This window comes from Neodiprion fabricii, chromosome 2 (genome assembly GCF_021155785.1).
Source record: "Neodiprion fabricii isolate iyNeoFabr1 chromosome 2, iyNeoFabr1.1, whole genome shotgun sequence".
In the NCBI taxonomy this organism is placed as follows: Eukaryota; Metazoa; Arthropoda; class Insecta; order Hymenoptera; family Diprionidae; genus Neodiprion; species Neodiprion fabricii.
Window position 1 is genome coordinate 8,696,368 of NC_060240.1, and position 25,231 is coordinate 8,721,598.

The following is a 25,231-nucleotide window of genomic DNA, read 5'->3' on the forward strand; positions in this document are numbered from 1 at the left end:
TAAAGACAGAGAGTGAGAGAGAAAGAAAGGCGAGAGGTCGAGTAATTTATTAAAAGAATAGAGGTTCGGTCAGTCAGAGAACTGTGGGAAAAGTTTTTTCCACCTTTTCTTTTTACTTCTTCTTTCTCTCCAACGAGTTAAGACGAACTGTGTTTTTCGTTCAGGGATTATCCGAAAATCGGATTTATACTTTTCTTAGCCGAGGAGGGGCAGAATTGCAGATTTTATATATATATATACTAAAACTTTGAGAGTCCTTCGCGATCTCAGGGCGCAGTGACCAGGATAATGAATTATTATAATGCCTTGATTGCGCGGTCTTCACAAATTTCCCCATCCCGTTTTTCATCGTAGGAGTTCCAAATCATCGAATTGCGAACCAAAACATAACAAATTTTACGTCCTAATTTGCTGTTCGAACTTTTTGATCAAAATTTCTTCACCATACGTGACATGTAAAGCATGTTAGAAGATTTGGAAAATTTTAAATTGTTTATTTCAAGTATTGTAAACATATTAAGATTTTCAAACTTGTTGCCTTATTTCACGATATACGGAGAAGAATTTCTAACTGTGGCTACTAACTCTTTTTCACTATTTGGGCTATTTGTCAGAATGTATGTTGGGTAATTTTTTTTGTTTACAGTCACTCCTACTGTAATTTAATTATAACTTGTGTGGATTTTTTCTCGGGATAGAGAGTTGTTAAGAATAAACCATATACTGATATCGGATTTATTGAACAGCGCAAACATGAAATAACGATCCTAATTCGGAGGGAGTCACGGACAGTGTAAGAAATAAAATTGAACAGGTGAAGTTGATATAAATATTAAACGTGCGAATAACACAAGAAATCTGAAGAAACTCGATACTACGAGTACGATGAATGTGGTTTGTAGCCTTCGACGATGGAATAACAAGATTCAAATTCAAGTATCACGAATAAATGATCCGGCGACTTACAACATATCAAGAAGGGCTCTGTAAAATTTACGACGAATAACACGCAGAAAATTATTAGATGGCTTTATTAGCTGCGAAAAATATTGCCGTTGAGTCGAATGATAATTTACCAGAGACGAGCTTCGGTGAAAATCGTATAATTCTATACAATCCTGGTGCAACGACAAATCGATGCTAGGATGTTTTAAATTAATAAAACTGTCGTAAACTGAAGAAACTGCAGATTTCATGTTGCAGTAATGGGAAAATAACAGTATTGACGATTATAATAGACACTAAATAATTGTACTTGTAGCGCATGTTTTTCTTGTAATTTAACCATGTAAGAAATGAAATTTTTCAAATTATCCTCGAAGGGTTTCAAGTTCTATCCGCGGAATTCGATTTTCGGTTACTATTTCCGTTTTTTTTTCCCCCCCACAGCAGATTGCGACGAAAGAAAGCTTTGCCCGGAAAACTGATGCTTCTATTTCCCCTTTTTATCCAACCCGGGGGACGGAAGCGTCCGTAAGCCGGTGCCAGCTCACCTTGTATACTGTAACTGTGAAATATTTATGTAATAAGGTCTATTACCTGACGAGGCGAGCGTCGCGACGTCCTTCCAAGCAGGACCCCCTTCTTCGCTTATACGTACGTATCCTCACGGCCTTACACAGCTTGCGGCTACACAATAACTGTCCAACGTGATGTCGCATTCATCATTCTCCGATGCCACGGGATGCCCTCCACCCCCTTATTCCAGGGACGGGGGCCCAGGTACGACCCCGTCACGTATGGCGGTAGTAAAAAGATGAATTGCGTTGTTATAACCATCCCTCGACTACAGGAACGAGTGGAAGTTGTTCCGATTCGTCGACGGATGACGGGGCGAAAGGTCGTCGTTTTAACGAGAAAAAAGAAAAGTCTTGTTACAACTCTTGTCACGATGCTTTCAGAGAAATTTCTATGTATTCTCTGGTATTATACTGGGAAAATAGTAGACTGCGCAACCGGTGCGGGTGATACCTGTGCAAACGCGTTGTGCATAGTATTTTTCCTAACCAAGTGCGCAAAATTCGATTTTTCACACGTGAAATGAGTAAGAAAAATATTACATTACCGCACTAGTGCCGAAATTGAAACGGGATATCTTTTATTCTAGTACGACCAGATATTGTAGTACAATTAGAGTTATTCTTATAAAAATATGGCATTGCTTTGAATCAAATAAATTCAAGCCAAAGAATCTTTCTCAGTGTAAGTTATCTTTTTTTTTTTTTTATTACCTATTTACCAGAATTTTCTAGCAAGTATAATACAGCAAAGGAAATTTTGCTCGACATAGCGGCGACGATAAAAGGTTGGAGATTCTATACTTCAGGGACATATCGGAAGGTGGTCGGGTACAGCTAGGAGATTTCCTTTGACAAAGAAGTGCATACGGTGTTCCTTTTATATTTCCACCCCCTCACTCCGTCAATGTAATTACTGCTGGTACAGGTAGACGGTGATTATTAATTGGCAATAAATCATGTATACATACGGATGGGTTCCTCCGCGTCTCGTCGATGCCGATGAAATATTTAACTTGTCCAAGCGGACCGAATCCCATTGATTGGAGTTAACGAAATGGATAAAATTGAAAGTTTTCTTCTCCTCTCTCCTTATATTTCACGGTTTCGGCTTTTCTCGTATTCTGCTTACTTAAATCCATACCCTGCACCACCTAAATTTTCTTGATTACAGAATCTTCCGCGAATCGATTACCTACAGCGTCGGTGTTGTAGGAATTGCCATAAAAAAAAAAAAAAAAAAAAAAACGAATGAACGAATAAAAATAATAATGTAACGCGACACATGTAACCCAGGATTTTTCCGACCAGATTCTATAGGGAAATCCGCTTTCTGCTCGTATGAATAGGGTTACCGGTATGAGACGCCTGTGCTTGAATGACTTTCAATATTTTTCCAAAGCTTCGTACTTTTTCACCCTATCATTTCACCCTCTTTTTGTGGGTCGGTTCTGCCGAAGAACGGTTTCTTCCTCACTTATGAATAGTTGTGAATCATCTCTCAGTTATACTCGTAAACATCGTTGATATTTGAATTATTTTTTATTTAGTTGGCAATTTTTTTTTTTTGTAATACACTTTTTTTTTATACAAAATGTACAGATAACACCGCTCTTCGCTGGTTCGGATTGCAATTATATGATCGTGATTAACGAGTTGAGTAATTAATTAGCTCAAGTTCTCTGATTTAATTAACGCGTCTGGAGTATTTTTTTTTTTTTTTGTTCTCGCTAATCCATCGTCGGAAATGTTTTCCCCGATTTCATAATATCCTTCTGTTTTCTAACTTGAAAGAAAACAGTGAAGAAAAAAATTTGAATCGTAAATCCTTGGAGCGCAGAATCGCAATGAGAAATTATTTAATTAAATTCTGTGTCAGCTATTAAATTAGGCGCAATAACTAGACTTTATACGTACAAATTTGTATAATTTTCAGTCTCATCTCTGCACCGCGAGTATGAAAGAAATAAATTTCTCTCTGCGTAATCTAGATACTGACGGTCATAATTATCTGTTCGCAGGTTTCCAAGAGAGCAGCAAACGCTACCGAATCATTTTTACTTCACCGACTTCGAACGACACAATGCGGAAATCGCCGCCTTCCATTTGGACAGGTAAATATGACAATAAAAATAAAACAGAACTCGGCGAATCATTGTACTGTAACAAATGACGTGGCGATGATTTATTACCGATAAAAATGTTGAATCCCGGTTTCGTTAGTCTCATAAATTTTTCCCATTAGTTCAAATAAATCATCCGCCGTAATCGCGGTGATGTAGAAAAAGCAAAAATAATATCCCCGTATAATATTACTCTTGATTTAAAAAAAAAAAAAATTTATCCGACGTTTACACAGGCTTCTTAATTTCCGGCGAGCAATGCCCGTGATCGGCAGGATGCTGAACGTAACGACTGAGATCTACGAAGTGGCAGACGGGGACCTTTTGAAAACATTTTTCGTCAGCCCGGTTGGGAATCTCTGTTTTCATGGAAGGTGCAGCTATTACTGCGACACCGCTCACGCGGTTTGCGGAAATCCCGACACACTCGAGGGGAGCTTCGCCGGTTTTTTACCGGCCAACGCCATCGGCGCTAGAAAAGTTTGGAGGCACCCTTGGCGGCGGAGTTACCACAAGCGAAGGAAGGCGCAGTGGGAACAAGGTGTGATTTTCATCTGTTCTGTGTAACTTCCTGCCCGCTTAGTTCCCGGAGAGCCCCGGGGGCGGAAAGTTACGGCGAGTTCACCGCTGGGGATATTATCTTGAAAATAAAACTAATCGTTGCAATTTTCATGTGATTTTTGTTCATTTTCATTCATTTGCAACGTTTGCTCTGATTTCCGACCGTTTTGGACGTTCTTCGGTGATTTCCGGGTTGGATAGAATCACAGGAAATCAGCCAGAATCCTGGGAAATCATTGAAAGTTAATAGAAATCACTGTGTAAACTGGAAATCAGTGATTTCTGGATAGCATGGAATCACAGGCAATCACCCAGAACAGTGGGAAATCATTGGAAATGAATGAGAATCACTTGGTGAACTGGAAATCAGTGAAGCAGTAGTCACTCAGAGCGATAAGAAATCGTTGGTAACTAATGGGAATCACTGCGTGAACTGGAAATCAGTGGTTTCTGGATTGGATTGAATCGCAGGAAATCACCCATAACCCTGGAAAATCATTGGAAACTAATGGGAATCACCGCGTGAACTGGAAATCAACGAATGTACATGATAAGATATAGGAAATCAATATAAGGAATGATAATGAATTGAAATCATCTAGTTATTTACCGTAAGACTTACAACGATTTCCGTGATTTCCGACGCTCGCTGCTCGGAATCTTCAACGTTATTTTAATCACGTGATTTCAAGTGTTTCCAATTACTTTAGATTCCGATTACTGCTCCTTGGTTCGTGAGATTCCGCCATACGACGAGGGCCGTCGACTCCTCGACTTGGTCGACATGTGCGTCTTTGATTTCCTCACCGGAAACATGGACCGGCATCACTACGAGACCTTCAAGATATTCGGCAACAACACCTTCACTCTTCACCTCGACCATGGACGGGGTTTTGGCCGGCCATATCACGACGAGACTTCCATTCTCGCCCCGCTTTTGCAATGCTGCGTTATAAGACAGAGCACCCTTTCAACCCTGCTTCAGTAAGTCGCTTATACTACGTAATAGTCGGTGTAAAACAATGCCGCCCATTATTGTGTTTTTTTTTTTTCTTCTATTCGTCACTCAATTATAACTGCGAAAGCTATGCGAAATTATAAACATTAGTACAATTTTAGACTCCTCAACATTTCGAACTGGTTTGATTTACACAGTGGTTTTTTTTATCTTATAACTTTTATTCTTAGTAAATCAGTACGGAATTCGGTGACAAGCTCTGATTGTTTCGGAGTAGATAAGCTATATAAGTGCTATTAGTCTGCACGGCGTAACTGGTCGTCCTCGTGAAATCTGAGAAAAATTTTCCATGGTGTGACGTAGTGTTTTGACACTGTGTTCACGTGTCTAAACCATTGCATAGCCGCATAGTCCTGTGTATATCATATCGCGACAGTCTCGGCGCAGGGAGAGTAGCTTATTATACGGAATAACCGGGCAGATTGCTTTGCCTGTGGAAGTAGCGAGACAGGCAGGCAGGTGGATAGGCGGATGCTGGCTGCGGTTTTCATACGACCGAAATTGAACCCAGCGTGAATCTCTGCCTATAACGTGTCTGGTTTCTGGCTCTGAGAGCCAGCTGATCCTCACTTTTAGACCTGAACGGATTACCGACTGTTTCGATCACCCGAAACTCTGACTTTGCTTATCGGAGATCACTGTGGATTAAAATTCTTATAAGAGAATTTTAAAAGCTTAATGCGAGACGATTTTATCACGTCTTATGGTCAGAATTTTTTCAGCCAAGACAAGTAGGAGTATAATCCTGTTTGAAAATAATGTATTGTGTAACAAGGAGGCAAACTCGGTCTCTTTGGGACGAGTGTAAGTTTGAAATTGAGGTTAGGGCTGCGTAATATCAGATCTGTTCGCGACAGCGCATGCGCGCGGTACAGAAATGACCGCTATTAAGTATTCCGCGCACGCGCATTCGCAGACTTATTCGACCGTCGAAGAAACGGATATTTTTTGTACGGAAAATATGCACGGAAAAACGCGTAAAACACGCTCACGTTGTATAAAATTATATAAGCGAATTTTCCAAGTGACAAAGAATCGTGAATCAGTTATTCACTGTCACTCATTTGGCCAGGAATGATTGACGAATCGAGAAATGAGCAGCTCGAATAACGTCGAACATTCCATGCTTGAGAAAATATGTCATCACCCAGCTGTCGCAAAGGAAAACTAGATTGCACAAGTTCGATGAGAAATAATCTCTTCCGTGAAAAAAATAATAAAATTTAATCTTTATTATCGACTGCCATACGATGCGACGGGATAATTATATGATTTGCAGGACAGAAAGGTCACGGCAATCATCTAGCATCTTCCGATAATAACGTCGACGTACGTACCTAATAATTTCTGAGCTTTCTCCTATATCGCACATATCCACGGAATTTCCAGTTTAGTTTGAGCGACGCTACGAGTTCTCGTCCAGCTTTCCGCATCTCCGCCGGTGTAATAACGCGGCGCATATTGTACCGTCGAAGGAAATATACATATATAGAGGGCAGAGGAGGCCGATTATCGTTCCTTGAGAGCGTCGATCTACGCCATATTGGCATCGCGTCTCAAGATCGCTGAAACTTGGTCAGAAATTAGCGGCGTTTATATTTGCGGCATAATAAACGAGATATTTGGGCATTTTGTTTGGTCGGTTAGTCGATAATTCCTCCCTGCAATATCTTATACTCTCAATTTTTGAGTGGGGACAGAAAGATTAGAAAATAAAAGGATTTTAATATTGAATTGTCAAAACGTGAAAATTTTACGCAAAGTACAGAAAATCAAAATATAAAATGGTCAGAGTTGTGGTGATTTTATTTTATTGGACTATTATATTTTTGGTCATTCGGACGATGTTACACATCGGCTTTCCATAATTTGACCTTTCTACATTTTGACCTTTCTTTATCTCGACTTCAGATAAATTTTGAAATTCAGTGAAATAGATTTTTGCGTCGTTGAAATTAACCTGTGCCTATAATGCCAACCTATGGGACCAGGCGCTTAAACGTTAAACCCGACGTGACGTGGGGTAACGGATAATAATTCTTATTATTCGAGGCCTCGCGCGATGTTTTCAGCTAGCCTAAAGTCATTCCAGTTCACCCCCAGATTCCCGCGGAAATTAATCAGACGAATGGATAACGCGCAGAGATTGAACCGAGAACAGGGTTCAATCACGTCTAGACGCCTTTTTATTTTACTAAAATTAAAGGATTCTCTTCAAAAAGTAACAGTTATCGTTATCCTAAAGCAGAGGAACTTCTTTTGCGCATAATCGCTAATTATGACCATCGAATTTGGAACGATTTTACAAAATTTTCAATTCAAAATTCTCAGCGAAATTTTAAATGCATTTATAATAATTCTCTATTTAATCAGTGAATAATGTGTGAAAAAATTGATTCAAATCCTGTCTGAAATTCTACAATTAAAGACCCATTCGAGTTCCGATCTTGGAAAGTAAAACATTCACAGAAATTGTTATGATTTATTAATTTTTTTGTAAAAATGTAATCAGAAGCAAAGTTAAATGTCTGAATTTGTTATTTTCAACGTTGGCGGACGTTCAGCGAAGCTCGACGCAGGTTTAGATCGGTTTACTCGAGGATGAGAAAAGCAAAAATTACACTTACGGGTCCCAATAGGTGAGAAGAAAACCGTCCAGCAAAGCCATCTACCCACTTAAATTTATTTTATCTCAAACTCCGCGGGAATGGGTTTTCGAAAGGGTTTCGAATCCGAATGAATAATGCACGGTGGACGGAATTCACTGTTACAGGGGTTGAGGGCGATTTAAATTCTCTTTCCCCTCTCTTAACTCCTGCAACCCGCGACGGCAAAACTCTCTCTATTTTCTAATCGCCCCAGCTGAAGGGCCAAGGGCCAAACAAATTCCGATCCTCTCTTTGCGAGGAATCCCGTTGGCCAGCTTCTCCCATAGGAAGAAATTTCTAATTCCGGTTATTATACATTTTATAACTGTTTTTCTTTTGTTACACAAGAAACATTGTTCTGGGTAAAAAATCTTTTACCTTTCTCGGTATACTTTTTGATCACTGTCAATAATCGTATATGTATTTCCTTATCGATATCGCGATAATTTGATATTCGTGTAGCAATAAATTGATGTTGAGGTGTTATTTAAATAAAAAATGAGCTCAACTAAGCGTAATCAGAAAATGTATAAGTATTGTACAGCTTTAATCGCACTAATATTTGATACCAACCAATCAAACCGTTATTATAACACGTTTTATTAGAGTTTATTAGTAATTTTAACCAACCATATTTTCAGGGTATTATTTTTGGATAGAAAGCAAAGACGAGGAAATATCACAATACGATATGCCAATTATTTTGGATTTAAAAATGAATGGAATAGATTGAAATAAAATGAAAATAAAAACGTAGATAGACCAATTTTGTGAATCATCCGTCCGGAAATACAACTCGCGCGGTAATTTACCACGGCAGATTGACTTCTTGTCGAAAACCTTGTACGTTCCAGTTCTTCAACATCAGTGTTCATCGCTTATTCACAGTCTGCAGAACGCACGTTTCTTAGTTTTTGCATGGTATGACGGTTTGTTACGGTGAATTCCAGATCGTGCTCAATATTGCAAAGTTTATTCGGTATTATAAAGTAATAACAAAATGTTGAATTTGATATTTTTGCCACTGAATTCTGCTTGTGGCTTTCTATAAAGTCTGCAGTTTATGATTGAACTTGTTTATTGTAATTTCACTTCCTCGTAACAGAGGAAAACAAAATTACAACTAAAATTTGACACGAGTTTTTTTTTACCGTCTTTTCACTCACTGTACATTTAAAAAAGTTCGATTGCAGAATTTTCGTGTCTTCAGATACTAAATACGGATGTTAATATTCCGCGAAGAAAAGTGGAGGATCTTGTAGAAGTGAAAGATTTCATGTACGAGGCGGTTTTCAATATGATATTCAGATCGCATGTCCGGAGGATAATTTATTCAGCTTTTTTTACCCCCATTCTCACAATCAGCGATTCTTTTTCGTCTTTGTTGCGTCGAGGAAATGATTACTAAAAATCAAGTCTGAGTATATTCATCACCTGAAAAATTGGATTAAAAATTCAATGCGATGTGTTCTAATCTCTATTGTTCAGTACGTATATGTATAATCATATACATATATGTCATATAAGAGAGCGAACTTGGGATCGATGGGAAATGTGTGCTCAGCATAGATGTACCTACATGCGGCTTTCATTCCAGCATCAAGACGCAGAGAGCGAAAGGGAGAAACGGCGGGTATTTGCCCAGGCTAATTGCCAAATTGTTTAAACAAAGTTTTCACCGCTTAAACATTTCCGAGGCGGCCAAGTTTCTTCTGTCTTAGCGTCGGTTTCTGCTAACAAACGTTTCTACTACTCGAGTTTCCGCCGTTATTACTCTCTCCGAGTCTACCTTCGCTGTCATGCCAAATATGTACCAAGTTTCAACGTATCGAACGTAGATCAACCTCCAACCAGACGCTCCTCCAAGCGCAAACTGCATATCCGCCAGCCGGAGAAATAAGATGATTGAACGACAGAAATTAAAAATTAAAAAAAAAAAAAAAATTCATCTTACAGTCGAATTTAAGCGATGAATAACTATGCAGTGAAGAAAAAACAGCCTTAAGCCGTTTTTTGAATATTTTTGCTTCCAGGTACTTGGAGCCTAATTTTTAACTCTACTCTACAATTATATTGATACTGAATTCATCAGATTTCGCCGCTGATTAAATCCTCTATAAAGAAAGAATAATAATTCTAAATTATAACGATGTTGTTGAACGAGGAAACTTCTTGAGCGATTCATTTTTCACTTTGTTTCACGGCTAACGATCCGCGTGAATAAAAAGAGTCAAACGTTTGTCAGCATGCCGTGACAAATGGCTTTTAACGCATTTAATTCCGAATACCGAGGGCAAATATCCTGGAGAGATTTTATGTATTATTCTCTTAGCCGTTGCTGAATAATTCACAGTGCGGGTTAAAAAATTGCGCTGGATTTTAGATCATGGATTATTATCGAAGGCTGGCGATGTTTAAGGCGGTTTGATTTTTCATTTACCGCATCTCTCTACTTTCAGGTACCACAATGGGCCGATTCGTTTGAGCACAGCCATGCGCAAGAGCATGTCAGTCGATCCTGTCGCTCCGATTTTGTGGGAGCCTCATTTTGCAGCGTTGGACAGACGCGTCGGCATTATTCTCCAGGGTGTCAGAGACTGCGTTGACAAAAGTGCGATGTCCGAGCAGGTTGTGCGACGGGACAGACACTGAAGGACTCCGGATATTACCATTTTTAAACAATATTAATATCGACGATATCCTGCTTACGCCGTTGATATAATCGGATCGATCGATCGAGTGCGAGAGCATCAGCGAACGAATAATTAGGATATCTTATCAATATATCAATATTTTCCAAAGATGACTTTTGTATGATATAACGTATTAGTTATGTTTTATAATGACGAAAAAGATACACGATACCGTAATTGTTAAATTTGGTAATAATCGTTTCACTGCGATGTATATATAATATTATTATAGAAGAGGTTTTAGTTGTTTTTAATATTCATTTTTTCAATCAAATAATTGTGTAAATTCAATATTCTGCGTCGCTATGTAAATATGTATACCTAACAATCGTGATAATATCTGTCGAGGCGATTGAACCACCGACAAATTTATTTTAAACTTACAATAAGTAACGCACATCGGATGATGCACGATTTGTTTTATAAATGATAACTAGTGATTGAATATCGTGGAATAGCGATATGGTGCAGAAATAGTTATTAAATATGTTGTTCAACAGTTATTTCAACGTATCGAAGATACGCTGAATTTTCAGATTATAGTTTTAAATAGTTCAAACGGGGAAATAAAAATCAAGTCATTAACAGTTGACAGTTTATCGCAAATCGAATATCGCAAGGGGTAATGTGCAATGTAAGTCAGAAAATCTCTGTAAATATGTATAAAATGCGGGCTATATACAAAGTTGTAGTATACAGTTAAAATTTTTAAGCCTCAAGTTGTACAACATATAATAAACGCAACGTACAGTAGATATTTCGAGTATCATTGTTCCAGCTTAGGGATTAAACCAGCTGTTATAATGCGGCACTGAACGTATAATAATAATAGATATGTATATTTGGCGCCGAAAATTTTGTTGTATAATAAAATAGAATGTCTTAGGGGTAATGTACCCGAATATCATCGTATTGCAAATATGAGGGCAGTTTTTTAAAGTACACTACCCGGATCATTTTTACCATAGCTACTATTATGAATATACAACCTATTATATACTTGTAAGTTATTATATTTATACGCATTATATACCTATCTCGAAATTTGTAAATAAATTATCCTGGCTTGAGAAACCAAAAATTTTCATTTTGTCAGCGAACATTCGACAAAATTAGATGTATGGAATAATGTTGGTCGTATTTATACGTGTAATATACCTTGTCGTATGTTCGTTTGAAAAAAAAAGAAGACGATACTATCATCCTATATACATATGTATAGTGAACATAAGGATCTGGTACATAATTAAATTTCTCAACAAATAGGTCTGTTCGGTACTTTTCTTCCAACGTCTTCGTCTCGATAAATGAATTCCCAAAGGAGAAAACTAATGGTAATAACTGCAAGTGTAAAAAAAATATATGTTGTTATTTTTGGACTGTGCATGTAAGGCTGTACATAATCATAATAATATTCTTACGCAAATAAAAGTATAGAAAATATCATTTCCTCCTTCACATGTATTTATCCTCTTTCCATTAAGAAAATTGGAATTGCATTGGCAAGGCTTGGTTTTCGAATTTTCGAGGTGGCAATAAAGGTAAAAATTTGTTTCGAAGACCAACAAGTTTGCCTCACGGTTCACTGGTACGGATAAAGGGGAAACTGCTGTGACAGAGGGAGGGAGGAAGTAAAGGTTAGAGAGAAGGGTCTCCAGAATTAAGTCGCAACTTCGAAGTTCACGGAGGGTTACCCACAATTCCTTGGTTCCTCCGATAAGCAGAAAATTTACGCAACCCAAGATAGAACCGCATTTGTGACCCTTACAACCCTCATGCCGTGGATTCTCTGGCGGCTGTTGCTTTATTAAACTCCAAAGCATAATAATTATAACGGGTTGACGACCAGTTGGATAATCTTCGAGTGTTTTTTGACCTCAAAATTCGAACCACTTACAATCGACCATTGTAATAGCAGTAAAAATCTCGGCAGAACTCTTACGCGTCTGGTTCTGACCGGATTTTTGTCTGCTTACTAACCGATTGTCCCGCGTTGCGATTTTTACTATTCGTATTACAGCTGGTCGTACTTCATTGGGGCTGCCGTGCAGACTCTAAAAAGTGCTTCCTTGACGTAATTGCACTTCAGATTACGCTAAAAATTAAATCGATCTTGCTGAAAAGGTATCCGTCAGAATTGTACCACAGAAAAATTCCTTGTATTGAAATTTTTCCCTTCACACGGCACAGCTCAATCAGTTCTCAAACCTTACTCGAGTCACAAATTAAACGTTTCTAACGTTCTATAAGTGAGTAAGTAAATGTTACTGTGAAACCAATATGGCCGCCATTGATTCGCTTGCGTTTTTATTTCCGTGACATGATCGCGCAAGAGATTCGTCAGTTATCGAGTGCTGTTTCACGCTGAATAAGAGAACGGCAAGAATATCTTGCTTGGCTTTTCACCTCTCAGATAATTCTAAACACTACGAATTTGGCTTCGGAAATCCACCCGTAACTGTGTTCCCGTTTATATTGAAAATCATTATTGAGTACACATGGTAGCTCGAATTACGTGCACGTGAAATGTCTCGATATCCTTATTTTCCTCCGTCAACGACAAACGAAAGAACGCGGACGAAGAATTGGTTAAACTCGTAACGCACGAGGCCACGTGTTGCGCGTGAAAAAGCGCGTTAGGGGAACGCGCGCTATGTTATAGGGATATAAAACGAATGAATGGGGTGACGTAGCACTATGATGCCTGACCAGTCAGGGTTTAGACCTATATATACGCAGATGTGGGGTGCGAATGGTAATTGATCATTGATATTCGGTACCGAGATGGGTTTCCAAGGTGGCCAAGGAGCGCCTCCAAGTTCCCAACTGTAATCCAAGTTGGCCCATACACCTGGCAAGTACCGGCTGCTTATACCTATCGAAACGCACGAACAAGATATATAATGGACGTGACTTTGAGTGGTCGGGTTAATTACAGAACTTGGTTAGCTCGTGACGTTGTATCTCAGAAACAGTTCTCCATTTCCCGATGGATATTCGATGAAGCCTCTGCAAGCGATGTCTGAAATCCGACATCTGCAGGGTGTCTAGTAAAAAAGCTCGTTCAATTATTGCTGAAATCAGTCCAAGTTTTGCGTTTATCAAAGTACGGTAACATCTTCGAGCAGCCTGGACGAATCATGATAGCGGTTCGCTGCCGACATTGGTATCGATTGTAAACCGAATACGCCGCCGTGTCGTTCGTTATCGTTTTATCGATACACCCGATGTATTATTCACCTGCCGACTGACGGTGAGGCGAAGTGAGTAATCCGGCTTGGGAAGGAGGTAATGATCAGGGCACGTAATAAGATTGCCTTCCGGGGGGATGCCTGATAATTTTTGTTGATTGGAGACCACCGCCCACCCGACGCTGAGAGCACGTAGCTCCGTTATGCATGACATCGCACCGGGGAAAGAAGTTTTATGACAATGACTCTGCAGGCCAGCGCTGCACAAGCCGCGAGAACCGATTCTTTCGTCAAAGAGAGAAGGGAGGGTAGTAAATTTGACAGAATGGTCACCACCGGGAGACGTGATACATCCTAGCGAAAAGATACGAGTCAAATATCGAGAAGGTGTAAACCCAGGTTTTACGTCGGTTTGTTGCTGATCTCGATCCCCGTTCACATCGTACATTTTCAACGTACACTTTCCGCCCTGGTTCCGCCGCAACTATGCACGTAGGTTTATACAGACGTAGCTGTACTGAAACGAATGGAGAGCGTGACAATTTTACCCAAATGTTACATTTGATCAGACTACTTTGATGCTGGACATGCGCTTCAACTGCTCAAGTTCGTTAGCTTTGAACTCCAGCGCAGGCTGCATACACTTTTGAAATTCGTTAACTTGCGGAGAAGTGTGATGCAATATTAGCGAAACCCACCAAGACTCGAGATCAGAATCCAGGTAGATATCACTCTATTACTCACGTAGTTGTAAATACTTTAGCTGCACTCTCTCAAAGTTGGCGGTACTTTTCCAATCGTAATCCGCATCCAATCCTGCATGGAAGCTCTGACACAGTTGCGTCAAGCTTATTCGTGGCATGCATGAAGATTTTACACACATATACACAGACGAGCACAAACGATTCCGAAAACGGGTTTCAGGACGTGGATATTTCGGCGAACTGGTGCCCTCGGGAAGTTCAATCACTTACCTACAGTGATTGCGCGATGGATTTGAACTATTCAGTTACTACCGAATTGCCAATAAGGAGCTCGAGCCGGAGTACAGCATCCATGCATTTACTTAGAGTCAGGAGTTGATTGAGTTCTGAGCTAAGAATAAGTTGTTCGGTGAATATCGGGTGTCTGTAATTATTCTTATAATTATACCAACGATATACCCATACTGTTAATAAATTGGTAAATATTGTATGCATATCAAGTTAGTGGCACACCTCTTCTCTATCTCGAGAGCAATTTCTCACTATTTTTATTCCTAGTTACATCACTCCGTCAATTATTTCCAGACAAGTGGAATCGAGTTTTGATTCAGTCGTCCGATATAGAGCAATTGCGAGTGTCGCAGCTGACGAACTTTAATCAAGTTAATTGCAGCGGTCTTGATTGAAAATGTCCGGCCCAAAGCATATTTAAAGGACAAATATCGGTACTGACGATGTTTACACCGAGTGTAAATAATCGAGTGCGGTTGGGATCTGTTTACGATAAAAGTGCGGGCAGGATTTTCGTCGGGAGAAGCATGTAGGGTAGGTATATGCGTATAATGTGGGTAGGAGAGGGAGAAAAATTGAGGATGCTGCGACACCCGTAGTGAGTACGGGGGTAACGCGGATCACGAGGACGGGGAAAGAAAGTTTCTCGCCCTCTATTGTTGACTGTAGAATCCCGAATAGAATTATTGTTATTTTTACGAGGGTAAGTTTTCCACCACTAAGCAGAAATCTATAACAGTCAAGTCAAAAGTTAGCTCTGTTCGTTCCTTCCTCTTTTCCACCATCCTCCGCATCGCGGATCCTACATATACCGATATATCGACCCTCTCCGTCTCTTATTCTTCCACTGTTGTTGTCCACCACGCAGCAGTCCAAGTTAAAAACTATCGGGAAAGATAGCGAAAGCTATAGGCCATTAAAACTTTTATTTGCAGACAGTCTGCGCTGTATGATTTTATTACGATTCTAACCTCCAGACTTTATCGAGATATCTCGCTACAGGTATATCCATTATACATATAAATTAGATAGCGAAGAAAATAACAACAACGCGAATAGACGACGGTGGTTGTAATTATTCGCTTTATAATATATCGAAGAAAGATTAATAGGACTTTTGGAAGGAGAATAAAACTCTGGTCTTCAACTTTGCCATCTTGTTTCTATTCTCTCGTATTTTTTCTTCCTCTCTTTGAGGCTTAAGCCGAGATACATGAGATACGGGACGAATCGAAGAAGCGATTGAAAATGGCCCTCGCAAAATGATTCCGATGGTCACGTACGACGAAGAACAAACACGCGATGGACCGACTTGGTCCAAATGTTCGCCAAGCATTCGCTACTCCAAGTGTTTGCGGTTTCAATCGAGGCCAGGATAACTGAAATGTGTTTTTGATAAAAATACATCTCGGAGAAGTTGGCGCCACCGAAAGAGGGTACGCGTCTGCATTCGAGGCGACCGCTGTTCAAACCTGAGGCGATTTGTAAGTAAGGAACTTGTACGATATAATCGGCGATAAGGAATGTATCTTAGTATTTATTGAAGAGAATTATCTCGTCATCAATTTTGCGTGTTAGTTACTGATTAATCAATGATCGGAGCCCAGAGTAAGGCTGAGATCTAGTTCGTGATCAACTTACATCAGGATTTTTAAATCAGATAAACGATAAAATAGCGGGTATAAGTGTACATGGACAAATCTGGTTCTTACTGCATACTGCAGACCTTCGATACACGTACAAGCCGCCTACAACTGGATACTTAATTCTGTTACTTGCGAGTCTCGTTTACCTCGTAATTCGAACATTGTTTATTTATAGAAGAAACTCCGTTTGACGAGACGCGATGGTCAGTTTCCCGTTCGGATTTTAATTAGCCTGCACAAATCGTTAGACCGATAGTGCTTTTGAAACGTTTCGCACGGTGATCTCTGGAGCGCAAAATTAAACCGACCCCGTTCCGCAATGCCATTTTCACCGATACTTGTCGATGCTCTTCAATTCCAATAATTACCTTCTCGTAAATTTTTGTCGAGTGAAAAAGATAATTGACACCTTGTAACTATTACACTTCGTTTTACGAGCCGGAATTCATTACCTCGTACATTGGTGCGTGAAATAAGCACGTAAATTATAAGTGGATTCGATGGCATTAGGAATGTAGATGGATAGGGCATGATAAACAGTGAAACTGAGAGAACTAGGCCGACTGGCGGTTTGTTATACACACATTTACACAGGCGTTTCATCCATAATGAGAAGATGGAAGTAAATATACCCACATACCTATACATATACATGTACACGAGTAAATTCGAGCGTGGACATAATTTCCATATGCATTCACGTGCCGAATAATACGTAACGTGTTATAATTATATTTCACAGATGCGTTGGTTGCACAGGAACTATACATATATGTATAAATACACAAGTATACCACGCTGTATAAAAGCGCGCGGAGCGTATAATTCGGACTATTTATTGGCCCTCGTTTTACTCGCCGTATAGGAGTAAACAGATTCTCGAATTCATTATGACGTCAATAAGGGAATCCCGAAGTTCCGGCAGAGGGGCTACCGAGAATAGGTATACAGTTGGATCTGTTCCGTATACATACATACATATACATATATTGTGCAAAACTAAATTAAATTCCGCGCAAGCTCAAGACAGTCTATCTTTTATCACAAAGAGCGGATCTTGGTCTAGGGGTCTTATTTGCGAGGCGAAGGAGGACCAGGAGGGTCGAAGCTCTGGGCAATGGAGCGTCGAGGAGAGGAGAGAGTGAAAGTGACGGGGCGAGGGAGAGAGAGGGCGAATTTTGATTCCCGGAGTCGAGAAATCACGGATTCGCCAATTTCTACGAGCGCGAGGGATGTTAAAATAAGCAAATGAGGAGAGTTCGGGCGCAATGAAGCTTCCGGTTTGCAGGAAAAGAAAATATAAGATTCCTGACGTCTGTCTGTTTGGAATCTGCGCGGGTATATTATAATATTATATGGGTTCCTGAGAAAAGAATTAATTTCGCTCTCTCCCTATATTTTCGCTTTATGCATAACGTCGATTTTCATCCTTATCCCATCCGTTTAACCGAGTTTTAATTAACAAACTTGCGATTGAAGTCTTATATCGGAATTTTTTCATTTCGTGCCTGATTCATTTGATTCCTGAACCTCGATTACAGTCATACTGCAAACTGAAAATTATACTGGCTTGGATCTTGGTCCGTAGTTTGGCCATTTATGACCTCTGATTGGAACAGTTTAAATGACAATTGCAGATTTCCGTTTCCTCTATGGCTCGTACCATTATAATCAATTCAGTTACTTCTCAACGAGATAAATCATTTTGCAACGCGATATTCTCGTACTGTTGGTATATTCTTCGATCAGTTTTGCTTATACTACCAAACATGAGAACTCAAATAATCCAATTTATAAGTACGGTTGATATACGTTATCCACCATGTTGCAGTCGGTTGAGTTTCGCATACAACGATTACATATTTGATATCTGAAAATTGAACATTTCAGTTCAGTAAACCCGTTTTATAAAACGAAAGTGGAGCTCCTTGCTAGAGGCTATTTCATGGAAACTACAATGGGTATGAAAGCGATTTTCTAACGAATGGATATCACTTGTGTACGAAATATGAACGTCATATATGTATACATATTCATGCTGGCAAATAAAAAATATACAAAGCCTTCGCTTCTCATTCGTCTGAAAGTCGATATTGAAGTTAAAAAAAGAACGGATAGGTATGTACCATGGGCAAACTGGAAAACATGAATGAAATATAGGTATGTGGGTACGTCGTATATTTGGACCTCTGTAGATTTAAGGACAAAGTTACACTGCGGTCCGTGGGTACAAATATGGTATGTACAACTATTGGAGACGAGTGTGAAGAACTAAGTTTGCAACATCGAATGTTTGCAACTACTCTTTGAAGGATTGGTGGTAAACAATATGTGATGAGTTTCTATCTACCGCTTAAAAACGTTCCAGGAGGATAACGACACACAGGAAAGTTCCGTTTCAAACAGAAGTGAACTGTTGAACGAACTGGACACGGATCGCGGTCATTTTATTTATAGATGTATGAGTATATTGGAAAAGGGTGGATTTCCGGTCTATGAGCGAATAGAATGGACTTAACCTAACGTGTCAGAGAGGGTGCTCTATATTCTGTATGAAACGTCTGGAAGATCGACGTCGGTTCGATTACGCCGCTTGAATTACAATGTGTTTGAACAACTCAACGCGAGGTTATTCCCGGCAAAACAGGCAAGGTGAATAAAATCATGTGCCGGGATAAGTTCTGGGAATTTCTATGAATATCCTTGTTGGGAAAAATGAGTTTTGAGGACAAAGAGTTTCATATTTTCGCCGCTAACTCGCGATGGACTGAACTTTTCTCGCTGGCATTGAATCAGTGTCTTAATCGGTTGAATAAAGGGGGATCAACTTATGTGAAGCTCAGACACGTTGCATGAACCAATTTCGAGTTGTATGTTGCAGGGTTGGGATATTCTTGTTTTCACGAATAACTGAAGAACAGTTGTATATTATTAATTGGAGAGCCAATTACTTTGGAATGATTGAGAGCGTAATGTCGGGTCCGTCGGATTGAGACTGGAGGAAGTCCGAGATATTAGTCGCCTTGTGTAGAAGTTTGAATGCCTGGAACTATTCGTCTCAGGATTAGAGTGCAGAACTATTTTCAAACTATTTGGACCCTCGGAAACGGAAGATAAAATACTGAAACGATGTAGAAACCGGTGATCGAACAAATTTTTAAAAAATACGACAAAATCTATATGTAAGATAAATCGATTGAAATGACCTTTCCAAGACTATTTCATCGCTACAGATTGAAGAACATACATCAACAAGAGCGTATAATTGACGGCACAGAAATTGAGACGTGATATTTTAGTTATTCAGCTGGACCTTTTGAGACGTGCTCGCAGCGTATTCGCGTTGTGCCCAATCAATTTCTCTCGCAAAATTACGTCGGAACGGTGCATAAAAGAATTTATTCCAGCACTTTTCAAAATCGCGAAAATTTTCGCCAAAAATGCAAAGGGGTTAGCCTTGCTTTTTTTTGGGCCGAAAAATTTTTGGTCCCAGATTCGATTTGAATGACCCTTTCCTGACCAATTGGACCCCCAGGAACTCAGGAAACGCAGCGAAAACAGCGTGGGATCGACAGGAGAGAAGTTACGACGGAAAAAGCACCTGCTGAAAAATGTCGAAAACACAGGTTCTCGTTTTTCGGCTGTAACTTTTGATGCGTTGATCACAGCGTATTGGGACTGCGCCCAATCAATTTCTCTCGCAAAACTACGTCGGAATGGTGCATGAAAGAATTTATTCCAGCACTTTTCAAAATCGCGAAAATTTTCGCGAGAAATGCAAAGGGGTTAGCCTTGCTTTTTTTTTAGCCGATAAATTTTTGGTCTTCGATTTGCTTCAAATGACCGTTTTCCGATCAATCGGACCCCCAGGAACTCAGAAAACGCAGCGAAAACAGCGTGGGATCGACAGGAGAGAAGTTACGACGGAAAAAGCACCTGCTGAAAAATGTCGAAAACACAGGTTCTCGTTTTTCGGCTGTAACTTTTGATGCGTTGATCACAGCGTATTGGGACTGCGCCCAATCGATTTCTCTCGCAAAACTACGTCGGAATGGTGCATGAAAGAATTTATTCCAGCACTTTTCAAAATCGCGAAAATTTTCGCCAAAAATGCAAAGGGGTTAGCCTTGCTTTTTTTTGGGCCAAAAAATTTTTGGTCTTCGATTTGCTTCAAATGACCGTTTTCCGATCAATCGGACCCCCAGGAACTCAGAAAACGCAGCGAAAACAGCGTGGGATCGACAGGAGAGAAGTTACGACGGAAAAAGCACCTGCTGAAAAATGTCGAAAACACAGGTTCTCGTTTTTCGGCTGTAACTTTTGATGCGTTGATCACAGCGTATTGGGACTGCGCCCAATCGATTTCTCTCGCAAAACTACGTCGGAATGGTGCATGAAAGAATTTATTCCAGCACTTTTCAAAATCGCGAAAATTTTCGCCAAAAATGCAAAGGGGTTAGCCTTGCTTTTTTTTGGGCCAAAAAATTTTTGGTCTTCGATTTGCTTCAAATGACCGTTTTCCGATCAATCGGACCCCCAGGAACTCAGAAAACGCAGCGAAAACAGCGTGGGATCGACAGGAGAGAAGTTACGATGGAAAAAGCACCTGCTGAAAAATGTCGAAAACACAGGTTCTCGTTTTTCGGCTGTAACTTTTGATGCGTTGATCACAGCGTATTGGGACTGCGCCCAATCGATTTCTCTCGCAAAACTACGTCGGAATGGTGCATGAAAGAATTTATTCCAGCACTTTTCAAAATCGCGAAAATTTTCGCCAAAAATGCAAAGGGGTTAGCCTTGCTTTTTTTTGGGCCAAAAAATTTTTGGTCTTCGATTTGCTTCAAATGACCGTTTTCCGATCAATCGGACCCCCAGGAACTCAGAAAACGCAGCGAAAACAGCGTGGGATCGACAGGAGAGAAGTTACGACGGAAAAAGCACCTGCTGAAAAATGTCGAAAACACAGGTTCTCGTTTTTCGGCTGTAACTTTTGATGCGTTGATCACAGCGTATTGGGACTGCGCCCAATCGATTTCTCTCGCAAAACTACGTCGGAATGGTGCATGAAAGAATTTATTCCAGCACTTTTCAAAATCGCGAAAATTTTCGCCAAAAATGCAAAGGGGTTAGCCTTGCTTTTTTTTGGGCCGAAAAATTTTTGGTCCCAGATTCGATTCGAATGACCCTTTCCTGACCAATTGGACCCCCAGGAACTCAGAAAACGCAGCGAAAACAGCGTGGGATCGACAGGAGAGAAGTTACGACGGAAAAAGCACCTGCTGAAAAATGTCGAAAACACAGGTTCTCGTTTTTCGGCTGTAACTTTTGATGCGTTGATCACAGCGTATTGGGACTGCGCCCAATCGATTTCTCTCGCAAAACTACGTCGGAATGGTGCATGAAAGAATTTATTCCAGCACTTTTCAAAATCGCGAAAATTTTCGCCAAAAATGCAAAGGGGTTAGCCTTGCTTTTTTTTGGGCCGAAAAATTTTTGGTCTTCGATTTGCTTCAAATGACCGTTTTCCGATCAATCGGACCCCCAGGAACTCAGAAAACGCAGCGAAAACAGCGTGGGATCGACAGGAGAGAAGTTACGACGGAAAAAGCACCTGCTGAAAAATGTCGAAAACACAGGTTCTCGTTTTTCGGCTGTAACTTTTAATGCGTTGATCGCAGCGTATTGGGACTGCGCCCAATCGATTTCTCTCGCAAAATTACGTCGGAATGGTGCATGAAAGGATTTATTCCAGCACTTTTCAAAATCGCGAAAATTTTCGCCAAAAATGCAAAGGGGTTAGCCTTGCTTTTTTTTTGGCCGAAAAATTTTTGGTCTTCGATTTGCTTCAAATGACCGTTTTCCGATCAATCGGACCCCCAGGAACTCAGGAAACGCAGCGAAAAAAGCGTGGGATCGACAGGAGAGAAGTTACGACGGAAAAAGCACCTGCTGAAAAATGTCGAAAACACAGGTTCTCGTTTTTCGGCTGTAACTTTTGATGCGTTGATCGCAGCGTATTGGGACTGCGCCCAATCGGTTTCTCTCGCAAAATTACGTCGGAATGGTGCATGAAAGAATTTATTCCAGCACTTTTCAAAATCGCGAAAATTTTCGCCAAAAATGCAAAGGGGTTAGCCTTGCTTTTTTTTGGGCGAAAAATTTTTGGTCCCAGATTCGATTTGAATGACCCTTTCCTGACCAATTGGACCCCCAGGAACTCAGGAAACGCAGCGAAAACAGCGTGGGATCGACAGGAGAGAAGTTACGACGGAAAAAGCACCTGCTGAAAAATGTCGAAAACACAGGTTCTCGTTTTTCGGCTGTAACTTTTGATGCGTTGATCACAGCGTATTGGGACTGCGCCCAATCGATTTCTCTCGCAAAACTACGTCGGAATGGTGCATGAAAGAATTTATTCCAGCACTTTTCAAAATCGCGAAAATTTTCGCCAAAAATGCAAAGGGGTTAGCCTTGCTTTTTTTTGGGCCGAAAAATTTTTGGTCCCAGATTCGATTCGAATGACCCTTTCCTGACCAATTGGACCCCCAGGAACTCAGAAAACGCAGCGAAAACAGCGTGGGATCGACAGGAGAGAAGTTACGACGGAAAAAGCACCTGCTGAAAAATGTCGAAAACACAGGTTCTCGTTTTTCGGCTGTAACTTTTAATGCGTTGATCGCAGCGTATTGGGACTGCGCCCAATCGATTTCTCTCGCAAAATTACGTCGGAATGGTGCATGAAAGGATTTATTCCAGCACTTTTCAAAATCGCGAAAATTTTCGCCAAAAATGCAAAGGGGTTAGCCTTGCTTTTTTTTTGGCCGAAAAATTTTTGGTCTTCGATTTGCTTCAAATGACCGTTTTCCGATCAATCGGACCCCCAGGAACTCAGAAAACGCAGCGAAAACAGCGTGGGATCGACAGGAGAGAAGTTACGACGGAAAAAGCACCTGCTGAAAAATGTCGAAAACACAGGTTCTCGTTTTTCGGCTGTAACTTTTGATGCGTTGATCACAGCGTATTGGGACTGCGCCCAATCGATTTCTCTCGCAAAACTACGTCGGAATGGTGCATGAAAGAATTTATTCCAGCACTTTTCAAAATCGCGAAAATTTTCGCCAAAAATGCAAAGGGGTTAGCCTTGCTTTTTTTTTGGCCGAAAAATTTTTGGTCTTCGATTTGCTTCAAATGACCGTTTTCCGATCAATCGGACCCCACAGGAACTCAGAAAACGCAGCGAAAACAGCGTGGGATCGACAGGAGAGAAGTTACGACGGAAAAAGCACCTGCTGAAAACTGTCGAAAACACGGGTTCTCGTTTTTCGGCTGTAACTTTTGATGCGTTGATCGCAGCGTATTGGGACTGCGCCCAATCGATTTCTCTCGCAAAACTACGTCGGAATGGTGCATGAAAGAATTTATTCCAGCACTTTTCAAAATCGCGAAAATTTTCGCCAAAAATGCAAAGGGGTTAGCCTTGCTTTTTTTTTGGCCGAAAAATATTTGGTCTTCGATTTGCTTCAAATGACCGTTTTCCGATCAATCGGACCCTCAGGAACTCAGAAAACGCAGCGAAAACAGCGTGGGATCGACAGGAGAGAAGTTACGACGGAAAAAGCACCTGCTGAAAAATGTCGAAAACACAGGTTCTCGTTTTTCGGCTGTAACTTTTGATGCGTTGATCACAGCGTATTGGGACTGCGCCCAATCGATTTCTCTCGCAAAACTACGTCGGAATGGTGCATGAAAGGATTTATTCCAGCACTTTTCAAAATCGCGAAAATTTTCGCCGAAAATGCAAAGGGGTTAGCCTTGCTTTTTTTTGGGCCGAAAAATTTTTGGTCCCAGATTCGATTTGAATGACCCTTTCCTGACCAATTGGACCCCCAGGAACTCAGAAAACGCAGCGAAAACAGCGTGGGATCGACAGGAGAGAAGTTACGACGGAAAAAGCACCTGCTGAAAAATGTCGAAAACACAGGTTCTCGTTTTTCGGCTGTAACTTTTGATGCGTTGATCACAGCGTATTGGGACTGCGCCCAATCGATTTCTCTCGCAAAATTACGTCGGAATGGTGCATGAAAGGATTTATTCCAGCACTTTTCAAAATCGCGAAAATTTTCGCCAAAAATGCAAAGGGGTTAGCCTTGCTTTTTTTTTGGCCGAAAAATTTTTGGTCTTCGATTTGCTTCAAATGACCGTTTTCCGATCAATCGGACCCCCAGGAACTCAGAAAACGCAGCGAAAACAGCGTGGGATCGACAGGAGAGAAGTTACGACGGAAAAAGCACCTGCTGAAAAATGTCAAAAACACAGGTTCTCGTTTTTCGGCTGTAACTTTTCATGCGTTGATCGCAGCGTATTGGGACTGCGCCCAATCGATTTCTCTCGCAAAATTACGTCGGAATGGTGCATGAAAGGATTTATTCCAGCACTTTTCAAAATCGCGAAAATTTTCGCCAAAAATGCAAAGGGGTTAGCCTTGCTTTTTTTTGGGCCGAAAAATTTTTGGTCCCAGATTCGATTTGAATGACCCTTTCCTGACCAATTGGACCCCCAGGAACTCAGAAAACGCAGCGAAAACAGCGTGGGATCGACAGGAGAGAAGTTACGACGGAAAAAGCACCTGCTGAAAAATGTCGAAAACACAGGTTCTCGTTTTTCGGCCGTAACTTTTAATGCGTTGATCGCAGCGTATTGGGACTGCGCCCAATCGATTTCTCTCGCAAAACTACGTCGGAATGGTGCATGAAAGAATTTATTCCAGCACTTTTCAAAATCGCGAAAATTTTCGCCAAAAATGCAAAGGGGTTAGCCTTGCTTTTTTTTTGGCCGAAAA

The 25,231-nt window shown here is 40.5% G+C and overlaps 1 protein-coding gene across 1 annotated transcript in view; it reads left to right on the forward strand.

The window, feature by feature from the left end:
* The window catches only part of LOC124174642 (extracellular serine/threonine protein CG31145), a 47,896-nt gene extending 35,890 nt beyond the window's left edge, over positions 1-12,006 (forward strand). Inside the window, exons 4-7 of the mRNA XM_046553938.1 lie at positions 3,539-3,631; positions 3,877-4,181; positions 4,912-5,185; positions 10,327-12,006. Coding sequence (XP_046409894.1) covers positions 3,539-3,631; positions 3,877-4,181; positions 4,912-5,185; positions 10,327-10,519 — 865 coding nt within the window. The 3' untranslated portion in view covers positions 10,520-12,006. The remainder of the gene's footprint in view (positions 1-3,538; positions 3,632-3,876; positions 4,182-4,911; positions 5,186-10,326) is intronic.
* Positions 12,007-25,231: the final 13,225 nt, after the last annotated feature.